Raw genomic sequence first — 20,576 nt, 5'->3', positions numbered from 1 at the left:
GAGAAGGAGGGAGATAACAAAATGTAAAAAAGGTGTCTGTCAAAGACCAATCAGGCAGCTAGGGACAAGTTCCCTCTCTGGTCCGAGCCTAAGCCGGGACCAATCAGCAGGAGAACACAACCAAATCTATAATTTACATACGGGGCAGTGGGAACCTATAAAACTGACATATTCGCGCCCAAAAGGGTTCCTTCTTCGACCTCCTGCGTGAGGACCAAGGAACCCCGGTGCACCGGCCTTCAATAAACCTCTTGCGTTTTGCATCGGCTTCTGACTCTTGTTGTTTCCTGGGCGAGTCGAAACTCCTAGGAGACCGCGAAGGTCTAACAATTGCAGTGGGTGAACTTCTCTGGTATAAGTGTTCTCCAGTTTGTGAGTCACCCACCCAGCCATTATGAGATTTGATTTTATTGTGGTTGCTCCCCTCCTACCATCTAACTGCGGCTTCTCCTTTGTCTTTGGATGTGGGGTATCTTTTTTGGTGAGTTCCAGTGTCTTCCTGTTGATGATTGTTCAGCAGGTAGTTGTGATTCTGGTGCTCTCGCAAGAGGGAGTGAGTGCATGTCCTTCTACTCTGCCATCTTGAACCAATGCCTTTTTTTTTTTTTTTTTTTAAAGGTTGCTCTTTATCTAATGGGTTAAAAGGCTGCCCACTTTGGAACAGCAACATTATTCTTGTTTTTTTCTTTTTTTTGGCTGTGTTGGGTCTTTGTTGCTGCGTGTGGGCTTTCTCTAGTTGCAGCAAGCAGGAGCTACTCTTCGTTGCAGTGCGTGGGCTTCTCATTGGAGTGGCTTCTTTTGTTGCAGAGCACAGGCTCTAGGTGCACAGGCTTCAACAGTTGTGGTGCATGGGCTCAGTAGTTGTGGCTTGTGGGCTCTAGAGTGCAGGCTCAGTAGTTGTGGTGCACGGGCTTTGTTGCTCCATGGCATGTGGGATCCTCCCAGACTAGGGATTAAACCTGTGTCCCCTGCATCGGCAGGCAGATTCCTAACCACTGCGCCACCAGGGAAGCCCCCTGTGTTTTTTTTTAATGGTAGAAATCTTGAACTTTGTTATAGGTTTTCTGGAGAGAATTGGAAGAGGGGGAAGCTTGAAAATATAGGAGAGAGGAGATAACTGATGTTGAGTAAGATTTCTGAGGATCTGGTAAGGGATGGACACTTGTAAGAATGAGAACATGGAAGTTTAGCTTTGGATAGGAGGAAAGAGAGACAGATGGGTAGAAATATAGATAAGGTTGTAACAATGGGCATAGGGAGACTGCAGTGAAGGTGTTCTAGGTTAAGGCTGTGCCTTTCTTATGGCCTTTATTTTCTCTTGGAATAATGATGGTCTGCGGCTGAGAGTGACTATAGACACAGCAAGACACCTGTGGAAGGCTGGAGAGTGTGAACGATAGGGGCATCAATTTATTTAATTCCTACAATAGCTTGATATGATATTTTTCTGGGCATTGGAGCAGAAAATGTAGGCAGATTAATCCAGAGTGGAGTTTTCAGTGTGGGTACAGCTGAGGACACATGGACTAGAATACTGGTTAGTAAAGGAATGAAGTGACAGGCCATGAGTTTGGGCTGAACAGTGCAGGAAGTGAAAAAAAGGCTTTCACTGGTAGATTAAGAGGAAACTCATGAGGATAAAGGTACAGTAGGAAGGCAAAGAATAGGTGTACAGGGAAGAAAGGAATGAGGGTATTAAAAGGAACAAAACTGTGGTCAGAAAGTAGGATATTAGAGTTTATGTTTTCCAAATTGGAGTGAATCTGGGTTGTGAGAAAGTCTAAAGAACAGCTTTGGGTGTGAGTAACTTATTGGAGAGGAGGTGAATGTCCCTGGAGTTGCAGAGATTAAGGTACTGTGAGGTTAGGACATTGGATAGTTTATTCACATCAGCACTGAAGTTACCCAAAGTGAGAGGGAGATAAGGGATGGAGAGGATGATGCTGAACCAAAAACAATGTAGGGGACTGACCAGCAGGTTGGTGGGTGGCAGAGACAGGAGGAGAAGAAACTGGTTGGCTAACGGCTGGAACAGTTTCAGTATCTCTATTCAGAGATAGAGGCATAATGGTGCTTTACAAGTTTATTGAACTAAACTGAACCAAAGTGCTGTGTTAATTCCAGGAAATGCCAAAGTCAGCACAGCTGCCATTTTTTAGAAAAACCCCAGATCAGACATTAAAGTCAGCACAGAAAGAGCATTGCCTAAGCTGTAGATTCAAGAAGAGACCCAGAGAAGAAATATCAGCAATGACTACTGGACCATTTCTCCAGGCTCCACCCAGCCCGCATATCTTGCCTTGAGCTGTTGACTGACTATTTCATTCCACCCCTCCCCCTCAGGGAAGCTGCCAGTGCCAGTTCTTTGCTCCATGACACAGTCCTGGCAGGAGAAGTCAGACCGCCATCTTGGGCTGGCCTCATTCCCAGGAGAAGCCAGCACAGAGACTATGAGAGATGCAGCTGAAGGAAGCACATTTCAGGCACTCCTCTCTAGGGTAAGCAAGGGCTCATTAGCTGAAATGATCATCTTCCCAGGGCCCCTCTCAGACCAACTTAAAAGTAGCCTGAGCCGTCTCTCCACCCTCGCACACAGGAGTACAAGTCTTTTCCTGCTCAGACAGAATCCACCCTAACCTCAACCCTTCTAGACCACAGGCACCATCTGCTCATTCCTCCTCCTTGTGAGTGATGTGAATGCACTCAAGGCTCACTTCCAGGATAGTATTCTCTGTTGTTCTCCTCCTGCTTCACTAGTCACTTGTTATTCAGTCTTCTGTGCAGGTTCCTTTTCATTAACACGACCTCTAAAAGGTAGAGTGTCCTGGTTCTCAGCCCTTGGTCTCTGCCTCCTCCCTCCCTACACTCATTTCCTTTGTTATCTCAACCTGCTTCATGGCATTAATACCATCTAATCGCTGAAAAAATACCAAATATCTCTAACTCCTGAGACAGACTCTAATCTCATATACCCAGTCACCTCCTTGGCATCTCTGCTTGGGAATCTCTTAGGCAACTCCAGCGTAACATGCTCAGAGTTAAATTGGTTCCCCCACTCTCCCCTGCCACGCCTGCTCTTCCTGCAGCCTATTCCCATCTCAGTCAGTGGCAGCTCTGTCTTTCCAGGTGCTCAGGCCAAATACCTTGTAATCAGGTACTAGGGAGACTTGGAAGTCAGCCTTGAGTGTATTCTCATCACTCAGGAGGAAAAGGAATGTGCAAATCATGCTTCATTCTCTTTCTCTCATAGCCCAATTACAATCTGTAGGCAAATCCTATTAGTTCTACCTTTAAAAGATACCCAGAATCTGACAATTTCTCACTACTTCTACCCCCAACACCATGAACCAAGCCATCATCATGTCTTGCTTGGATTATTGCAGTAACCTCCTAGCTGGAATCTGTTTCTACCCTAGTCCAAATAGCAGCCAGAATGATCCTCTAAAAGAGTTCTTAAGTCACAATGGTCATATTGCTCCTACACTCAAACCTCCAGCAGTTTCCCATCTCATTTAGATAACAGCTGATCTTCTTACAGTGACCTGGAATGATCTGGCTTTCCTCACTCCCCCCCCCCCCCCCCCCCCCCCCAGTCCCCTTCTACTACTCTTTCCCTCATTCACTGTGCTTCAGCAGCGCTGGCCTCCTTATTTCACAAACACTCCAAGGATATTCCTGCCTCAGGGCCTTTGCGCTTATTACTTCTTTTGCCTAGAATATGTTTCCCCAGTGTCACATGGTTTGCTGTCTCACTTCCTTCAAGCCTCTGTTCAAATGTCCTTCTTCTTAATGAGGCCTTTCCTGCCAACCCTATATGAAATCTATGGAATATAAGATAGCAGCATCCACTGCTCTCCTATCCTTTTACTCTTTCCATTTTTCTCCATAGACTCATCGTCCTCCGAGACTATGTATTTATTAAATGTAAATTCTGCGAGAGCAAGGGCATTCTGTTTTATTCACTCCTGGATCCCCCGTACCTAGAAGAATACTGGGGTCACAGAAGGTACTCGATAAATATCTGTGAAACAAATGTAATTCAGTTCAACTGGCTGTAGGGAAACTTCAGGAGTCCACAATCCTCTGGTTACCAGAACCAGTTTTGTTTTTTATAACAAAAACCGCCTCTCTCAAACCCTTATCAAATCACGACTTTAATCAAGCAACTAGTTTGTCTGGGCTCTTGCATGTTTACATAATCGTATATCTAATCCCAACAGAGAGGGCCTTGCCTTCTTTTCCTTTGCTTCCTAGTTCCTGTAAAATAATCAGCAGTGGCTGGTGACCGAGCCTGTTGGTTAGCATAGCTATTCAACACCAGCACTCAATAAAAATTACTGTTGTGGTTATTCTTTAGTAGAGCAGAGGTATCGGTTATAATCTTCTTGTAATTGTGAGTCTCTTGGTCAAATATGTTTAAATGATAAAGCAAATGCGTTGAAACACAGCTTTCTACTGATCAGGTTTTCAGGAGACCTGAGTTGTGGTCCTAACTCTCCTGCGGAATCATCACAACTCTGGGTACTTCTCCTGAGTTCTCCAATACCCTCTAGGGGGAAAGTGTGGGCTTTGACTGGATGGTCCTAAGACCATCTATTGACAGAGAAGAGTCTGCATTCTCAAGTCACTAGAAACGCAGGTGGTTATCTCACTGGCTTTCCCAAAGAAACATTGGTTACAACAAAGAAACAGGGACACAAGACACTGTGACCTTTGTACTGGTTAGGATTTTTTCAGTTGTTAGGGTCAGAAACCCAACTCCAATTGGCTGAAGCAAATAAAGGTGTTTATTGGCACCTACAAGTTGAAATTCCAGGGGTAGAGCCTCTTCTGGCAAGCTGGGTCCTAGGGCTCATAGGATATGAGGACCCAGTCTGTCTTCATCTTCTGACTCCACTTTCTCCTGTACTGGCTTCACTTTCAGCAAGCTTTCCCTGCAGAAAGACCCCAGCAGCACCAAAATGATACCTGCCAGCTTCAAATCCAAGAGATAATGGGCTTCCTCCCAAGAATTCTGGGATCTTTTTAAAACTGAATCTCATTGGTCTGGGCTGAGTCATGTGTCCTTTCCTGAACCAATGGAGCTGGGGTGGGGGTGGAGGCAGCCCATCAACCCACGTGGACGGACAGTGGCAGAAGGGTAGATGCCAAAAGGAAACTCAGGGGGCTATTAACAGAAGAATGGAGATTGAATATTGGACAAGTAAAAATAATGGACATATGTTTCAGTCCTCGTTAACTTATGATTTTCTTATAGGTACTGTGTTAATTTCCCATGTTGCTATAACAAATTACCTCAAACTGGCTGGCTTGAAACAACAAAAATTTATTTTCTCACAATTCTGGAGTCCAGAAGACTGAAACTGAGGTGTTGACAGGGCCACACTCCCTCTGGAGGCTCTGGGGGAGAATTCCTTCTCTGCGTCTTCTAGCTTCTGGTGACTGTTGACATTCCTTGATTTGTGGTGGCATCACTTCATCCTCTGCCTCTGGGGTCACATTGCTTCCTCCTTTTCTGTCTGTCTCAAATCTCCCCCTGCCTTTCTCTTATAAGGACATGTGTCATTGAATTTAGGGCCCACCCAAATAATCCAGGATAATCTCCTCCTCTCCAGATCCTTGTCTTAATTACATGCAAGTTAGGTCACATTCATGGGCTCCAGGGATTTTACATGGACAGCTTTTGGGGGGCTGTTTTTCAGCCTACTGCTGGAACCAAGCCAGAAGCATAATAACATTCAAGTGACTGATTTAAACTTTCAAACGTATGAGAGAATCAGAATCATTTCTAAATTTTGCTGATATATTTTACCACACGCTTTGTTGCCTTTTAAAGAGATAAAATTAAATTTGCTGTAAGGGAAGAGCAGACAACTAAATTTCTGACTTGACTGCAAAGCATGTAAGGTTTTCATTTCAACAGATCACCCTCCTGCCCTCTTCCACGTAACTGTTGAACCAATAGCTATTTTTATTTGAGTTTTCTACTCCCTTTCTGCATTGTCTTTAGTTTCTTTGCTAAAATGTCTTTATTAGCAGTATCAATCCTGATCATAATTGATAAACAAGAACTAGAATGTAAGGAGTCACTGGCGAGAATACACCACAGTCAGAAAAGTATTTTCAAACTTGATCTCTTTTCTTATTTCAAATGCGTAAAAAATCTCAACCACTCGCTTTTTTTTTTTGGTCTAGGTAAATGTTCCAAGGAGCCCCAGGCTAGATTAGAGATAAACAAGACAAAAATCTTGTGAAGAAATCAGCAGGAGCCCTTACTCCTCAAAGAAGACAGCGGTGTAATACATGTTTTCAAAAATATGTCATTTTGTCCCCTATATCCACCCACCTTCAGCCCAAGAAGCCACCCTTACTGGTTGCTCAGGTTGGACTGGGAGTGCACTGGTTGCTGGTATTTTCCCTGGAGGCATCTTGGCAGCAATTCCGGTGGTTCAGATCCTCTGATATCACAGGGGTGCGCAGGTGGCTCTGTGCTTTATCAGCGGGATGAGGCGTACAGGTGTTTCACAAGGCTGGGGACGGGGGGACTGGTGAGGAACCTGACCCTTTGACCCTCCCACCCCCCCCAATTCAGGAGCTACAAAGGGACACGGATCCTCATCTATGCTTCTCAGGTGCTGCTCTGCCTTACTGTCCAATGCAGCTTTCTTTACTAGAAACATGTAGGATCTGAGAAGGGAGAAAAGAGTTGGGTATTATGGGGTTTTGCTCCTTTTTGCGTCTGGAGAATGGACTCAACTTAAACCTGGCACCAGGAATCAGCCTGTATATGTTGGCAGAGTGAATTTCCAGTGTTGGAGATAGAATGATGTAATGGGAAGAGCTTTGGCCTGGACATTGAGGGGCAGATCCTTGCTCAGTGACCTGAAGCTTCCCTTCCCTTCTTCGCTCTTCTGTTTCCCATATTTAAAACAAGAGCCTTGGATGAGATGTTCTCTGAGGCATCTGCTGGCTTCAGTATCTATCAGATGTATACACATTACACCTAGGTTGAGCATTTGAGTTTCCTGGGAAGGCTCACCGGTTGTTCCTTTTTCCAGAAAGCTCTCCCCACACACAGCCTGATGTGCTGCTGGTTATATTTATCAGGCCCCTAAATAGGGTCCAAAAGTACAGGATTGTGGTTAGAGTTAAGAGCCATTTCTAGTTAGGACAGTATCAGTTGTTCATCAGACATAAATCCGGTGCCCCAGGTAGGTGCTGGGGCTATAAAGATGAATCAAATGGAGCCCCTGCCCCGAGGGGCACACAGCCTAATGAAGGAGACAGATAAGTACCGAGGATTGCCTTATAGTATGATAAGCTCCACTACAGCGTTATTAATAAGGCTCCATGACACATGGAGGATGGACATATAAATCTGCCTGGGGTGGAATCAAGAATGGCTTTCTGGAGGAGGTGACACATGGGTGGACACCAAAGGGATAAGTAGGAATTACCTAGGTGGAACAGGCGTCCAATCCCTAGAATGCTCACAGTAAGTATGCTCACTCGACAGAGACTTGCCAGCTGCCATGTGACACATTGCGTCCTCTAAAGACAGGTGTCTCTCCCATTGTCTAATTATCCCCTTGGGTCTGACACATGGATTAAGACAGTGTGCATCTAATTGGAGCCCCAGGGGGCAGGTCCTGAGTAAGCTGGGAAAGCTGACTGGAGTCCAACTTTGATTCAGACCAGAGACAGCAGAACTGTGGGCTTCAGCAATACCATTTTTGATCTGCTAGTATTGAATGCTTGCAACCTGTACCACAGAACACATTCCCTCCTCTCTCTGTCTCTCTCTGTCTTTCTCTCTCTTCCCTTTTTCTTTCCTTTTCTGTTGCAAATTAGGGGGAAGGGATATAAAAGCTGTTGGTTTCTGAGTGTGTTTCTAAGATCTCACTCTGATTCTACTTAGTCATGGTAGGCTTCTTGGAGGAAGTGCTCAGAAAGAAAGGTAAGGACTGGCTTGACTAATTAGTTTGACATCTTAGCAAAAATGGGCCCCTTGCTACTCACACCCGTGCACTCTTCCCTGCATTTGACCTGTGTACCTCTACTAACCTCCCGCCAAGTAGAACCAGGTTTGATCATTTCCCCTTTTTCGGTCAGTGACTGGACATGTGCCTTAGGTTCGTGATTCAAAGCTCTTTCAGCCAAACTGCTTCCCCCGCGCCCCGTGTCAGGACTCGGGGACCCGCCGGGCCGCGGCTGTGAAGTCCCCTCGGAGCGGCCGCTGGGCTCCGCCTTCCGCTCGCCCGGCCGGAGGTTGGGAGCGGGCTCGGAGCTGGGAGCGGGAGGCAACACCCTCGCTCGCACACTGCAACCTGCTCCCTTCGGGGAGGGATCCTCCGGCTCGCGCTCCCGCTCGCTCGGCCCCGCCAGCCGCCCGGCCGCGGGGAGCAGAGGGGACTGAACCCTCGGCGCTGCTCGTTAGCAGTCCCGGCGAGAGGAGCGGCAGAATTACTCATGCGCTAATTGCCCCTCATTAAGTTAAGGAGACGAAGGGGAGCGCAGACTCCAGAGGCAGGAGGTGTCTGGGGCCGGCTCCGCCGCGCACGCCGAGCTCGTTCAGCCCGGCCAGGGTTAAGTCTTCCGCTCGCTGCTGGCCGGCTGGCGGCCAGCTGCCTTCAGCGAGAGGCCAGAGTCCCTGCCAGGCACCCGGGAGGTACGCCGCGGGCCGGGCTGGACCGCATCGGACCCCCTCCCCCATCACCGCCTGAAGGAGGAGCAGAAAGTGGGGGGTGCGCGGTAGGCCCCCGCCCCGCAGCCCGGCGTCCGGGTGGGCAGAGAGCGAGAGGGGCTGCGGGACACCGAGATGGCCGATGAGATCGACTGGCTGGACTTGCCCGGCCGGTGGACCTACGGAGTTGACCGCGGGGGGAGAGTCTTCTTCATCAAGTATGTGGGTCTCTGTTTCATCTTCTCTCCCTCTCTCTTTTTTCTTTAAAGTTGTCTGACTTGAAAGGCAGCAGGGCTGGGGGCCGGCAGGAGAGGGTCAGGGTAAGCAATGGCTGGAACAGCAGGCATAACTAATAAGTTTATCACGATGCCTGTTTGAATGTGTCTCCCGTCTTTTCCCCAGTGGGTCAAAGTCCAGCTGAGGCTCAGCATTCCCTGCACCTGGAAAGGCAGGGCAGGGCAGGGCAGGTGCAGACCTTCCCCTCTCGCCTGGTCACAGGCAGGATGGGAACCCTGAGGAAGATGACTAGAGCTGCTGCCCAGCCTGCAGTTCCTTCCTTTCAGCTTTGGCCATTGACGGGGACAGGAGTGAGTCCTTTCTTTCTTGTGTCCACTCCCCGACCATTTCCTATGGGAAGACTTGGGCTAAGGGACAACATACCAGGAGACCCTGCCTCTACCGCCCGCTTCCCTGCATTCCCTCACCCCAGGACTCAGGGTTCCCTAGATGGCAACCCCTCTCCCTCCTGCATCTTTATGGGGCTGTGGTCAAGGGGAAGAAGATGCCCACAGTCCATTTGGTATTCTTTAGAGAGAGGGAGGCTTTGCTGTTCTCAGTAATATATTAGCACTGTTATATTAATTACATAAACCAAAATGGCTCTGGCATAATCTCATTATAACAGAGTGGCTCCGCTGGTGCTATTTTGGCCTACTTCTATAGGCTTCTTTTGCCACGATAGAAATTTCCCGATAATATAGCAAGTCTAGAAGCACAGCATTTGAACTGTTACCCACACATGATGGGTTTTCCCTTTCTCAAGATAGCCACTCACAGAACATTAGAGCTGAAAGGAGGCTTGGATGCAACCCCCTCATGTTTCAGACAGGAAGCGAGGTCTGCAGAGATTGAGAGTACTTTTCTGAGATAAAACCACTTGTTAATCAGAGCTCCGACCAAGCCCAGGCCCCGCTGAATTGAGTGCATTGCTTTCCCCCCCCCCGTACCAAAGTGCCTTTGCAGGAGTGCAGGCAGCCAGCGGTTTCTTGTTGGTGTTACCGTTTCCACATTTGCTGTAGGCTTTTCTTCTGTAGTTATCATTACTGTGATCAAAATTGATGTTGTAATTATACTATCTTAGAAATTAAGTCCACTAAAGTTCTTGACCCTACGTCAGATTCTTAAATAACAGGACGTCTCCAGGATTTAAACTGGAGTCCCTTTGGTCAGTGGTTTGAGAATCACCCAGGGAACTTAGTTAAAAAGGCTGATTCCCTAGCCCTGCCTCCAAAGATTCTGTCCGAGTTAGAAGATCTTGCGTGGGCCTTGGAATCTCGATTTCCACAAGCTCCTCGGGCGTTCTGACGAAGTGGTTAATTTGGCTTTTCTCATCTTTCTTCTCAATCTCTTGCTTGCCTTCCAGCTTCTTTTTGTCGTTCGTTCCACAGACATTTATTGAGTATCCGCTATTTGTCTGCTGCAGTGTTAGGTATTGGGATAAAAAACAATCAGATACAGGTTTTTCCTTGAAGGTGGTAGAGAGAAAATGCAAATAAATACTTATGAAATAATAAGATACATTCCAGAGGTATTTACATGATGCTATAGGAACATAAGGAAGAAAGAGCTAATGCTCTGAGGAGTTGAGGGGGGGCCTCCTAGAGGAGGAAACATTTGAGCTGCTTCTGGAGGAGAGAGACTAGAATGAAAGGGGCCTTGAGGCAGAGGCCTGTGGGATGGAGGGCACCGGTGGTTGCTGGAGCCCAGGTTATCTAGAACACTCTGAGAGATTCAGCAGAGGTGGAGTGGAGGTGGCTGGGGTGCTGCAGAAGGTGAGGCAAGACAGGTAGGAAGTGGGCAGCTTCGGAGAGGCCTTGTGTGTTAGGCTAAGGCGTTTGAACTTGATCCCGTAAGTGATGGGAGACCAAAGGAGATTTTAAACAGAGGAGTGACATAGTTAGACCTGTGTTTTAGAAGGAGCTCTCTGGCAGCTGCATTGACGGTGATTTGAGGGCTGAGTAGGGAGGCAAGGGGAAAAACTTGAGGTATGGAAAGCAGTTAGGAGGCAATCACCAAGTCCAAAAGACTTGAATTAAAGCACCGAGAATAGAGGGGAAGGGCGGGGAGAGGTGGGAGAAATCTTTAGGCATAGAATTGAGAGTTTCCATTTACTCCCTGAATGTTGAGGAACGAGGGGTGAGAGGGGGAAGAGCTGAAGATAAATCTTAAAATTTTTAACTTGAGTTTGATAGAAATCAGGAGTATGGGAAGAGGAACAGACTTTAGGGAAAGTACAGATCCAGCCGGGAAATATTGATTTTGAGGTCCCCATGGGACATTCAGGAAGTGATGTCCCACAGGTGGCTGGGTGTACAGGATAGAGGTTGAAGAGAGAGGCCTGGGCTGGAGAGTCTTCATGTAGAGCTGGGACCACCCTGGAGTGTGTGAGGGAGAAGACAGGAGGGTCCCCAGGCAGCACTGCATTAAAGGAAAGGATAGAGGAAGAGAGGCCAGACTGGAGGAGACCCAGGATGCAGAGGTGGGCAGCACCACGGCCAGGGTAGCGTGCCCCCCAGAGGGAAGGAAGAGAGATGTTAAGAAGGAAGGGATGGTCAACCGTGGAAAAGCCAAATGAGCTTAAGACTGGAAAGTGTTTACTGGATTTAGGAACTGGGGGTGTTTAATGACCTCTAGGAAAGTGGTTTCAGGGGAAGGCTGGGAACAGAAACCAGATTGCAGAGAATTGGCGAATGGGAGGCCAGGAAGTGGGGACAGTTAGAAGGAACTAGTTTCTAACAGGGATGTTTGGTCAATAAGAAGAGGAACACGAGAAGAAAGCTAGAAGGGGAGACGGCATTAAGAGAGAGATAGAGGGTTCAGACTGGAACACACGAACAGGAGTGGGGGCTCAAGTAATGGACCCGAGAGGGAGAGAGAAGTTGAAGATACAAATCTGCGATGCTCAATAGAAAAAGGGTCTAGAAAAGACAGGAGATGATGGAGACTGTGACCCACGCAAAAGGACTAGCCTTCAGTGGGAGGAGGCCACCTTTTCTCCAATGTAGAGACAAGCATTAAAGGATGGGTGGAAATATGGATAAGTTTGAGGGGGAGGTTGAGTGTATTGGGTAGAAACCTGCCTCGTGGTTTCTATTTCTCTTGAGTTAAGAGATGAGATTATCCATGGAGAATGGGTGAGAGGGAGGGGAGGAGAGGCAGGCTTGGGACTTGAGGTTGGTGGGAAGCCTTAGAACACTTGGCAAATGGCAACTGATTGGGGCCCCTGAAGAAGATTATAGCTGGTGGATTTGCAATGACCCCAGTCCTCCTGGTGCCACAATTTCCCCACCAGCTTTGGGCTCAAAGCTAGAGTGGAGAAGGTCTGTGACTGCATTGTTTTTCACCAGGGACTGATGACTGGAGGGTGGGGGAAGGTTGGGGGAGAGGAAGTTGAGGGAATGGTGGGTTGTGCCCACCTCTGTGACCCTGTGATTGTCGGTGATGTCCAGGCGGGGTGGAGATTGACGTGAAGTCTGAAGGAGCCGATAGTGTGAGAGGAAGAAGGGGTCAGGGCCAGAAATCTCAGGGCAGCTGAAGAGAAGGTGTAAGGAGGTGCCCCCTTCCTTGGCTTCCTCTTCCCCTGCCTCCCAGGACCAAAGCCCAGACCACAGGTCATCTCCAAAGGTGCACATGGCTCCAGAGCTTTGTTTAAGAAACTTTGTTTATTCTCTCTTCATCAGAGGGGTGGGTCATCTGGGAACGTTTTTCCTGCAGCAGGTGTTCAAACTCAGAGGAAAATTAGTGGAGTCAAGGGAAAAGAAAGCATAAATCCACACAAAGACTTGGACCCGAGTGTTCAAAGCAGCTTTATTTGTAATGGCCCAAACTGAAAACAACCCAAATGTCCATCAGCAGGTGAGGGGATGAGCACATGAGGTATATCCTGCAAGGGAATGAACTACTAACACATGCTAGCACATGGAAGAAAGACGAGAAGGAAAGAAGTCAGACAAAGAAGCCTAGTTTGTATGATTCCACGTATATGAAACTCTAAGAACTCCAGAAAATGCAAACGAATTTATAGTAACAGGAAACAGATCTGTTGCTGCAGGGGGGTGGGGGAGGATAGGAGCCGGCAGGGTAGGAGACAGGAATTACAAAGGAGCGCCAAGAAAATCTGGAGGCTTCACATCTTGATTTTGGTGATAGTTTCACAGGTGTACAACTATGTCAAAACTTATTAAATTGTACACTTTAAATATGTGCAGTTTATTGTATATCTTACTTTAGTAGAAATTTAGTGGCACCCTTCTTAGTGGAGTTTACTATATTAGTTAAGGTATTAATTATTGAGTGGAGTCCTGTCCTGGACCCCAAGGCCCCAGCCTAAAGCCTGGGTGATCTGGGAGTCCTCTCCTCCACATACCTCTGGCTCAGGAAATATTGGTATCCTTGGTTGGTGGGAAAGGTCAATGGACTCATCTGCCATGGCGTCTAGAGCCCAGAGGATCTGCACTGCTGGGGAGCCCAGCTTGCTGGGAGTGAGATGTTAAAAAGAGCTTGGGTTTTAAGGGGGGCACATCTAGGTCTGAATCCTGGCCTCATCAGTTATTTATTGTATGAACTTGGGCAAATTACTTAACGTCTCTGAACCTCAGATTCATAATCTGTAATATTCCTAATGTGAGGGACCATCGTGAATGATGGTATACAGCCCTGCATACACTCAGGGACTGTCAGTTCACCCAGCCTCCTCTTCTCTTATCCATTGAGAAGCTGCCAGTTAAGGACCTTCCGTGTACGTTCCACATGGCTTCACCATTCACCTTTAATGTCACCTCCTTCTTGAAGCCTTCATGCTGTTCCCCTTCCTTAACTCCATCCAGGGAGTACTCCCTTCTCTGATGGTGAAATGCTCTCTCTGCAGAGAGAGCATAGCTATAGTAGGGATTATATAGCTCCTATCACATCATATTCCAAATGTCTTTTTTCTTGTCTGTTTCCCCATGAGTTAGATGTTCTTTGAGGTCAGGGATCCAGGATTATAAATCTCTGAATCCCCAGAGTCTGCTCAGTAAATGCTCTGTGAACGTGAGTGAATGAAGGCAGCCTGGGTGCCCCCATGTCAGGTGTCTGGGATCAGACAGTCAGTACTGATGTGAATGTGGAGATGGGTGTCCTCCTCACAGAAGCCTCTTTTGTATCTCACATGTTCTTTCTGGTCTTCTCTAGTGATGAAGAAAAGTCAACCAGCTGGGTGCACCCTGGTACAGAATCGCCCATCCAGAGTGGACACTCCTCCAGCCCAGGTAAGGATCTCATCTGTCCCTGCCTTTGCAATCCATGAGGAGGCATGGCTTGAGGTGGCTGTGGGAACCCCCAACGCTGACTTTGCTTCCGACTTTTCGTTTCTCCATGGACAGACTCAGCTGAGCATTTGGCCCACCATGTGGGGGATTTTGCAGGAGGGGTGACGCTCACCTTGAGGTCTTTTCAAACTTCCAGCCCCATGACTAGTATCTGGGACTGACCTTTGAGGAGAAAGAGCTTACTCCTCTCTCATCCCCCTGCCCAGTCAGAAAATCCCTTCCATCCTGAGAGCTCCCGAACTGGGCAGAACCCTAGCCCCCAGTGCGGTACCATAGAACTTTATGCCATGATGGAAATGTTCTCTTTCTCTGCTGCCCAGTACAGTCACCATGAGCCACATGGGGTTACTGAGCAATTGAAATGTGATTAGTGTGACCTAGGAACTGAATTTTTTATTTAAATTAAATTAAATTAAAATAACCCCACATGACTAGCAGGAGCTGCTTCACATTGAGGGGAACATGAAAGAAAAGGGGACAGGGCCAACACTGATTGCTTACTATGAAGAAGACTCCATTACTAAGCCTTCAGGGACCTCCCAGCCTAGTGGGGAAGATAGGACCCCTCCGGACAAAGATGATTTCATTCTAAGTTGAAGAGGTGGAGACACCAAGAGTCAGAAGGCCTGGGGTACTTCAAGGGAACAATCATCCTCCTCTTCGGGTTGCCACTATAGACCAATAAGGGGAGGGGTGGGAGCGACAGCGTTGGAAACCCCCTGCCCTTCTGGCCTTCCAGCCCTTCACCCAACTACACAGAGTCCCGATCACTCATGGACATGCTGGGTCAAGGTGTTGACTTGCCCAGAGCCTACTTTCTTTTAGATTCAGGACTAGACTCACTGTGGTTCTAGAGCCAGAGGGGACTTCAGGGATCATGGAGTCTGACTCCTTCATTTTAAAGGTAGGGAAATGGAAGAGCAGAGAGGAAGTGCCTGGCTCAAGGCCACTCCGTTAATAAGCAAAGCAGCGTTGGGGTTAAATGCATAAGTTCTAGAGACAGAGACCTGAGCTCAAATCTTGGCTCAACTTTCTATTCGTGTGGTCTTGAGCAAGTGGTTTAATTCTGGGACTCACCTTCTTAATCCATAAAATGGGGATAGGATTATGAATCTCAAAAGGTTGTAGCACAAATTAGGCAACAGAGTCACTGTCAACAGCGGTGACTGCTATTGTTATTGTCACTATTGTATTTTTGACTTGAAGTGAAGCTTCCTGACCCCAGGGGCAGGGGCTGTTTTCTTCTTCTGGGTTGGTGTTGGCTGTTTGCAGTTTGAGTCCATCCAGCTCACCGTGACCCTAGGTAAGGCTAGAGGATGCATGCAAGTCTGTGAGCCAATTCTTTCATTTTTGGCTGCAGCTAACTGGTTGTCCAAGGCTGGGAAGGGGTTAAGATGCCCCTGAAGCTTGCTGGGAGGGCAGCTGCCTTAGCGGGCACTCCGCCTGGACAGGAATATAAGCACCCTTGGTGTTGCCCGGGCAGAGAGGGCAGTGTGGAGGGAAGTTGCTGGAAAAGGCAGGGGACATAATCCACGCTGGCCTCTTTCCCAGGCACATCACACTGGCAGGATTATTTATGGTTCTGACCCAGTGGGGATCCCTCTATTTGGGGAGGCTGCCAACCCACGCCCTTCTGAATGGGAACATCCTCGCACAGGGACAGAGGGGAACAAGTAGCATTTATGGGGCAGCACAGAGGAGAGAATGTGAGCTTTGGAGGCAGTAAACCAGACTCACATCCTGGCCCAGACACTTCCTGTGTGACCTTAAGCAAGTTGATTGACCTCTCTGGGTCTCAGTTTCCTCATCTGTAAAAATGTTTGGGCTGATGCCTATTGTATAATGTTGCTGTGCAGATTAAATATGCTAGTAGTGGGGAAATGTGTACCTTAGAGGAAGGAAGCTCTCACTAAGTGGCAGCTGGTGTTATCATTTCTCTGGACCAAGTCCTGAGAGGGAGGTGGGACCGCTGGCTGCCCTGCTGCATTGAAGCAGCAGCAGCAAGTATGGAAATACATACCCTTGCTACACAGGGGTGAGTGAAATGAGTGAACAAATACCGGGCCCACCACTCTGTAGAACCCAAGCCCTGCATTCCAGCAGCTTGGAGCCTAAGGCAGCTGGTAACATAGCAGGAGAGATTCAGACCAGCAGTGAATAGCTGTATTTTATAAAACCTCGTACACAAGGTAAACGTTTGAACTGATCAGAAAAGTGGCAGCGAGTGTTGAGAGGATCCGCACCTGTTTTGTAATGTGTCAGCCACAGGGCTTTTGCACCCCCAAAGGAACGATCTCTACCAGTACCCTGCCTGTCCCCACCTCTGACACTGGATTCTCTCGGGTTTCTCAGAAGACCCCTCCTCCTCTGCCTTGGGTTTGCCAGGGAGGCAGGACTCTGCCAGGGTGGCTGTTTTGGGAGGGTGGGCAGAGGTGGAGGCTAACAGAGTGCTCTTTGGAGAAGGAGGGGCTGTGTCTCTCTGGAGCTGTCCAGCAGGGGCTGCGCCCACCTGGAGGACTGCCTAGACGCTTCCGAGCCAAGGTCAGCTTCTTTGGCTATTCAGTCCTCTCTTGTTTTGCAAGTCAGTGATTCTCCATTCTGAGCATTTTCATGGATAAATTCTTTCGGAGGTAGTATTAAGAAAAAAATGTTTTCAGTCTCTTCATTTTTTCTGGGACTGATTTTCTGGTCCTTGGTGTCTTGTCCAGAAGCAGCAGAATCTGGAGGTAATAACACTGGTCTGGGATTTGAAGACTCGAGTCCTGGTCTAATCTTGGGTGCTAATTATCCATAAGGTCTGGGGCAAGTGACCCACCCTTGGCACCAACTTCTGTTTCTGTGATATAAGCAGGGGTGATCCTGAGGACCCTTCCAGGGCAATCATCTATGCATTCACTGCTATATCCCTGGGGGCCAGCACAGGGCCTGGCACAGAGTAGATGCTCAATAAAAGTTTGTTGAATGGGGGGCTTCCCTGGTGGCACAGTGGTTGAGAGTCCACCTGCCGATGCAGGGGACACGGGTTCGTGCCCCGGTCCGGGAAGATCCCACATGCCGCGGAGCAGCTGGGCCCGTGAGCCATGGCCGCTGAGCCTGCGCATCCGGAGCCTGTGCTCCGCAACTGGAGAGGCCACAACAATGAGAGGCCTGCATACCGCAAAAAAAAGAAGTTTGTTGAATGAATGAGCAAAGCCTGCAAAGCAGTGATCTCTTTGGTCACTTTACTGCTCATTGACGGGGGATGTCCCCTGCACTGCCATCTCTCTTACTTGCTGGAAACACAGACTGATAAAAATAGTGGATGGAAAAGGGTGAAATTGTTGGTTTGAACACTACTGGCTTATCTGTGAATTTTCCTAGCTCTCCTGGCCCCCATCCTTCCAGAGTGCAGATTGGGCTTGTGGAAGAGAGGGTGATTTTGTGATCTTGCTTCCTCACAGGTTTGCCCAAGGGCTGGGAGATGGATTCCACCCAGGAAGGAGCTGTGTATTTCATCAAGTGAGTAAAATGGAGTTTCTTTCTGGTCTTGCTGTTGGTTCTACCTTTGTCTTTGTACCTGATGCCTCCTTGGGCAGGGAGATAGTTAAAGGGTCTTGCTGGAGGCCTTGCTTGGGTCTGTGAATGGCCAAGAGATGTCAAAGCTTCCAAGTGAGCACTGCAGATAAAGCCCAGGGTGTGTGCGTGTGTGTGTGTGTGTCTGTGTGTATGTTCGTCCAAGACAGCCAGTGTCAGTCATGGGAATTTTTCTGAGATGGGGTGGGGAGGCGTGAGTGGAGCTCTGGGCTGGGCTATGTGGGTGGGAGGGACAGAGTAGAGGAAAGAGGCTGTTCTAGAAGGAGATGAAGCGCAGTGTGTCATGAGAGGTGGGAAGTGGAGCTGGTTGGAGGGCAGGTGTGAGCCCGGCAGGTCAGGTGGTGGCAAGGTGGACAACGTCACTCTTGCCCTCCTGGATGGGGGCATTTGCCATCCTGGGGGTGGCGGGTGTGTGTCTGGGCTCTGTGTTCCCCTCAGGGGTTGGTCAGAGCCCTCTGTTGCCTGGGGTACCTTGGCCTGGGTCTCTCCACCCTCCAACCGGGCTGGGTCCTGGCTTTGTTCCAACGGGTGAGGCAGGCGTGCTCAGGCCTGCAGGGCTGGTGGAGAGCAGCTGCACGAACACCGGCGCCCGCAGAGGGAGCCCTCACCCAGCCGGCGAGGGAGAACCTCCTTCCTGCCCTCCCTTCCTCCTCGCCTTCCTTGTCTGTGCTATGAGAGGTCCTCTTTCCATCTCCCACCTCAAGACCAGCCAGCACTTACATCAACTCGGCTGTTAACCATATTCTTAAACAAAAACAACAACAAAAATGGACAAATGATCCATTTTGGAAGTTGTTTTGATATGACATGGCTCTCATAGCCTGAGCTTTTCCTGAAATTGAGCCAAACTCCTTGCTTCAGTTAAGACTTACTTCTTTTCTCCTTGAAGATACCACCTTAGTATTCCTTTGTGTGTGACTGGTTCTTGAGATCATTTATGAAGCACTTTCTTATTTATTTATTTATTTATTTATTTATGGCTGTGTTAGGTCTTTGTTGCTGCGTGCGGGCTTTCTCTAGCTGTGGTGAGCAGCGGCTACACTTCGTTGTGGTGCACGGGCTTCTCATTGTGGTGGCTTCTCTTGTTGCAGAGCACGGGCTCTAGGCGTGTGGGCTTCAGTAATTGCAGTTCAGTAGTTGTGGCACGCGGGCTTCAGTAGTTGTGGCTTGCAGGTTCTAGAGCACAGGGTCAGTAGTTGTGGCACATGGGCTTAGTTGCTCTGTGGCATGTGGCATCTTCCTGGACCAGGGCTCAAACCCGTGTCCCCTGCATTGGCAGGCGGATTCTTAACCACTGCGCCACAGGGAAGTCCCTTATGAAGCACTTTTACATGTATTTTTTTTTGGCTGCATGTCATGCAGGATCTTAATTCCCCGACCAGGGATGGAACCCATGCCCCCTGCAGTGGAAGCACGGAGTCTTAACCACTGGACTGCCAGGAGGTCCTGAACTTTCACATGTATTACCTCATCTCATCAGTCTTTAAAAACTACTATGGTCTGGCCTTGTTCCCCTCACTGCCCTCATCTCCCGCAACTGGGCAGCTGTGCTGATTTTCATCTTCTCCATCAGGCCAAACTCACTTTTACCTCAGGACCTTTGCATTTGCTGTTCCCTCTGCCTGGGTGCACTTTCCTCCTTTTTTTTTTTTTTTTTTTTTTTTGCGGTACGCGGGCCTCTCACTGTTACAGCCTCTCCCGTTGCGGAGCACAGGCTCTGGATGCGCAGGCTCAGCGGCCATGGATGGCTCACGGGCCCAGCCGCTCCATGGCATGTGGGATCTTCCCGGACCGGGGCACGAACCTGCGTCCCCTGCATCGGCAGGCCGACTCCCAACCACTGCACCACCAGGGAAGCCCACTTTCCTCCTATTTTGTACATCTGGCTCCTACTTAACATTGAGCTCAAGTGTCATGTTCTCAGCGGACCTTTCCTGATGACCCCTCTGAAGTTCCCTCCTGCTCCTCCTTAGTCCCCCTTATTTTTCTTCATAGCACCTACCGCTACCTGAAAGGTTTTTTTTACGTATTCCGTTACTTATTTTATGGCTGGTGCCCCCCACTGCTGTGTCAACCCTGAGAGCAGATTCTGGCTATCTTGTGTTCCACTCTGTCCTGGAACCTTTCTGGAACAAGATAGGAACCCAATATTTGGTGCAATGAATGAATGAATGAAAAATGTTGGGAGAGAAACAATAGAGGCATAATTAATTCCTCTCTACCAGCCCAGGGCATTCTCCTCAGCACCCCCAATTCAGCCTTTCCAGTCCTGAACTCATTGCCTTCCCATCACCAACACCGGTTCCATCTTTGTCAGAAGTGCCACCAAAGCAGAACCTTCAGGCCCCTCCCCCATAGGTCCTGTCAATTTTCCTCCTAAATATCTCTCAACCCACCCACTTCTCATCATCCCCATGGCCACCACCCAAGTTCATGCCCACACGGGCTCTCACCTGGATCATTCTGCAGCTTTCCAACTCATCCTCCTGCCTCCAGGCCATACTGCTTGCAAGAGTGCTTTTTTCTTTCTTTTTCTTCTTTCTTTTTCTCTCTCTCTCCTCTCTCTCCCTCTCTCTCTCTGTCTCTCTCCGTCTCTCTCTCTCTCTGTCTCTCTCTCTCTCTTTCATTTTGGCTGCACCAGGTCTTAGTTTCGGCATGCATGAGGGATCTAGTTCCCTGACCAGGGATGAAACCCAGGCACCCTGCATCGGGAGCACAAAGTCTTACCCACT

General features: G+C 48.6%; 1 protein-coding gene and 1 long non-coding RNA gene across 2 annotated transcripts in view; both read left to right on the top strand.

The window, feature by feature from the left end:
• Nucleotides 1–2,209: 2,209 nt before the first annotated feature.
• On the top strand, nt 2,210–6,318 carry LOC113607353 (uncharacterized). Its single transcript, XR_003427919.1, has 2 exons — nt 2,210–2,498; nt 6,196–6,318. It is a non-coding gene; the product is annotated as an uncharacterized LOC113607353 (long non-coding RNA).
• Nucleotides 6,319–8,378: 2,060 nt separating this feature from the next.
• PLEKHA6 (pleckstrin homology domain containing A6) overlaps nt 8,379–20,576 on the top strand; it is a 137,835-nt gene continuing 125,637 nt past the window's right edge. The window contains exons 1-3 of the mRNA XM_027082707.1: nt 8,379–8,901; nt 14,135–14,211; nt 17,712–17,769. Of these exons, the coding sequence (XP_026938508.1) occupies nt 8,819–8,901; nt 14,135–14,211; nt 17,712–17,769 (218 nt within the window). The 5' untranslated portion in view covers nt 8,379–8,818. The remainder of the gene's footprint in view (nt 8,902–14,134; nt 14,212–17,711; nt 17,770–20,576) is intronic.

This window comes from Aethalodelphis obliquidens, unplaced genomic scaffold (assembly GCF_003676395.1).
Source record: "Aethalodelphis obliquidens isolate GAN/ISIS:26980383/991018 unplaced genomic scaffold, ASM367639v1 scaffold48, whole genome shotgun sequence".
In the NCBI taxonomy this organism is placed as follows: domain Eukaryota; kingdom Metazoa; phylum Chordata; class Mammalia; order Artiodactyla; family Delphinidae; genus Aethalodelphis; species Aethalodelphis obliquidens.
This window is presented reverse-complemented; position numbering and strand designations above follow the sequence as displayed.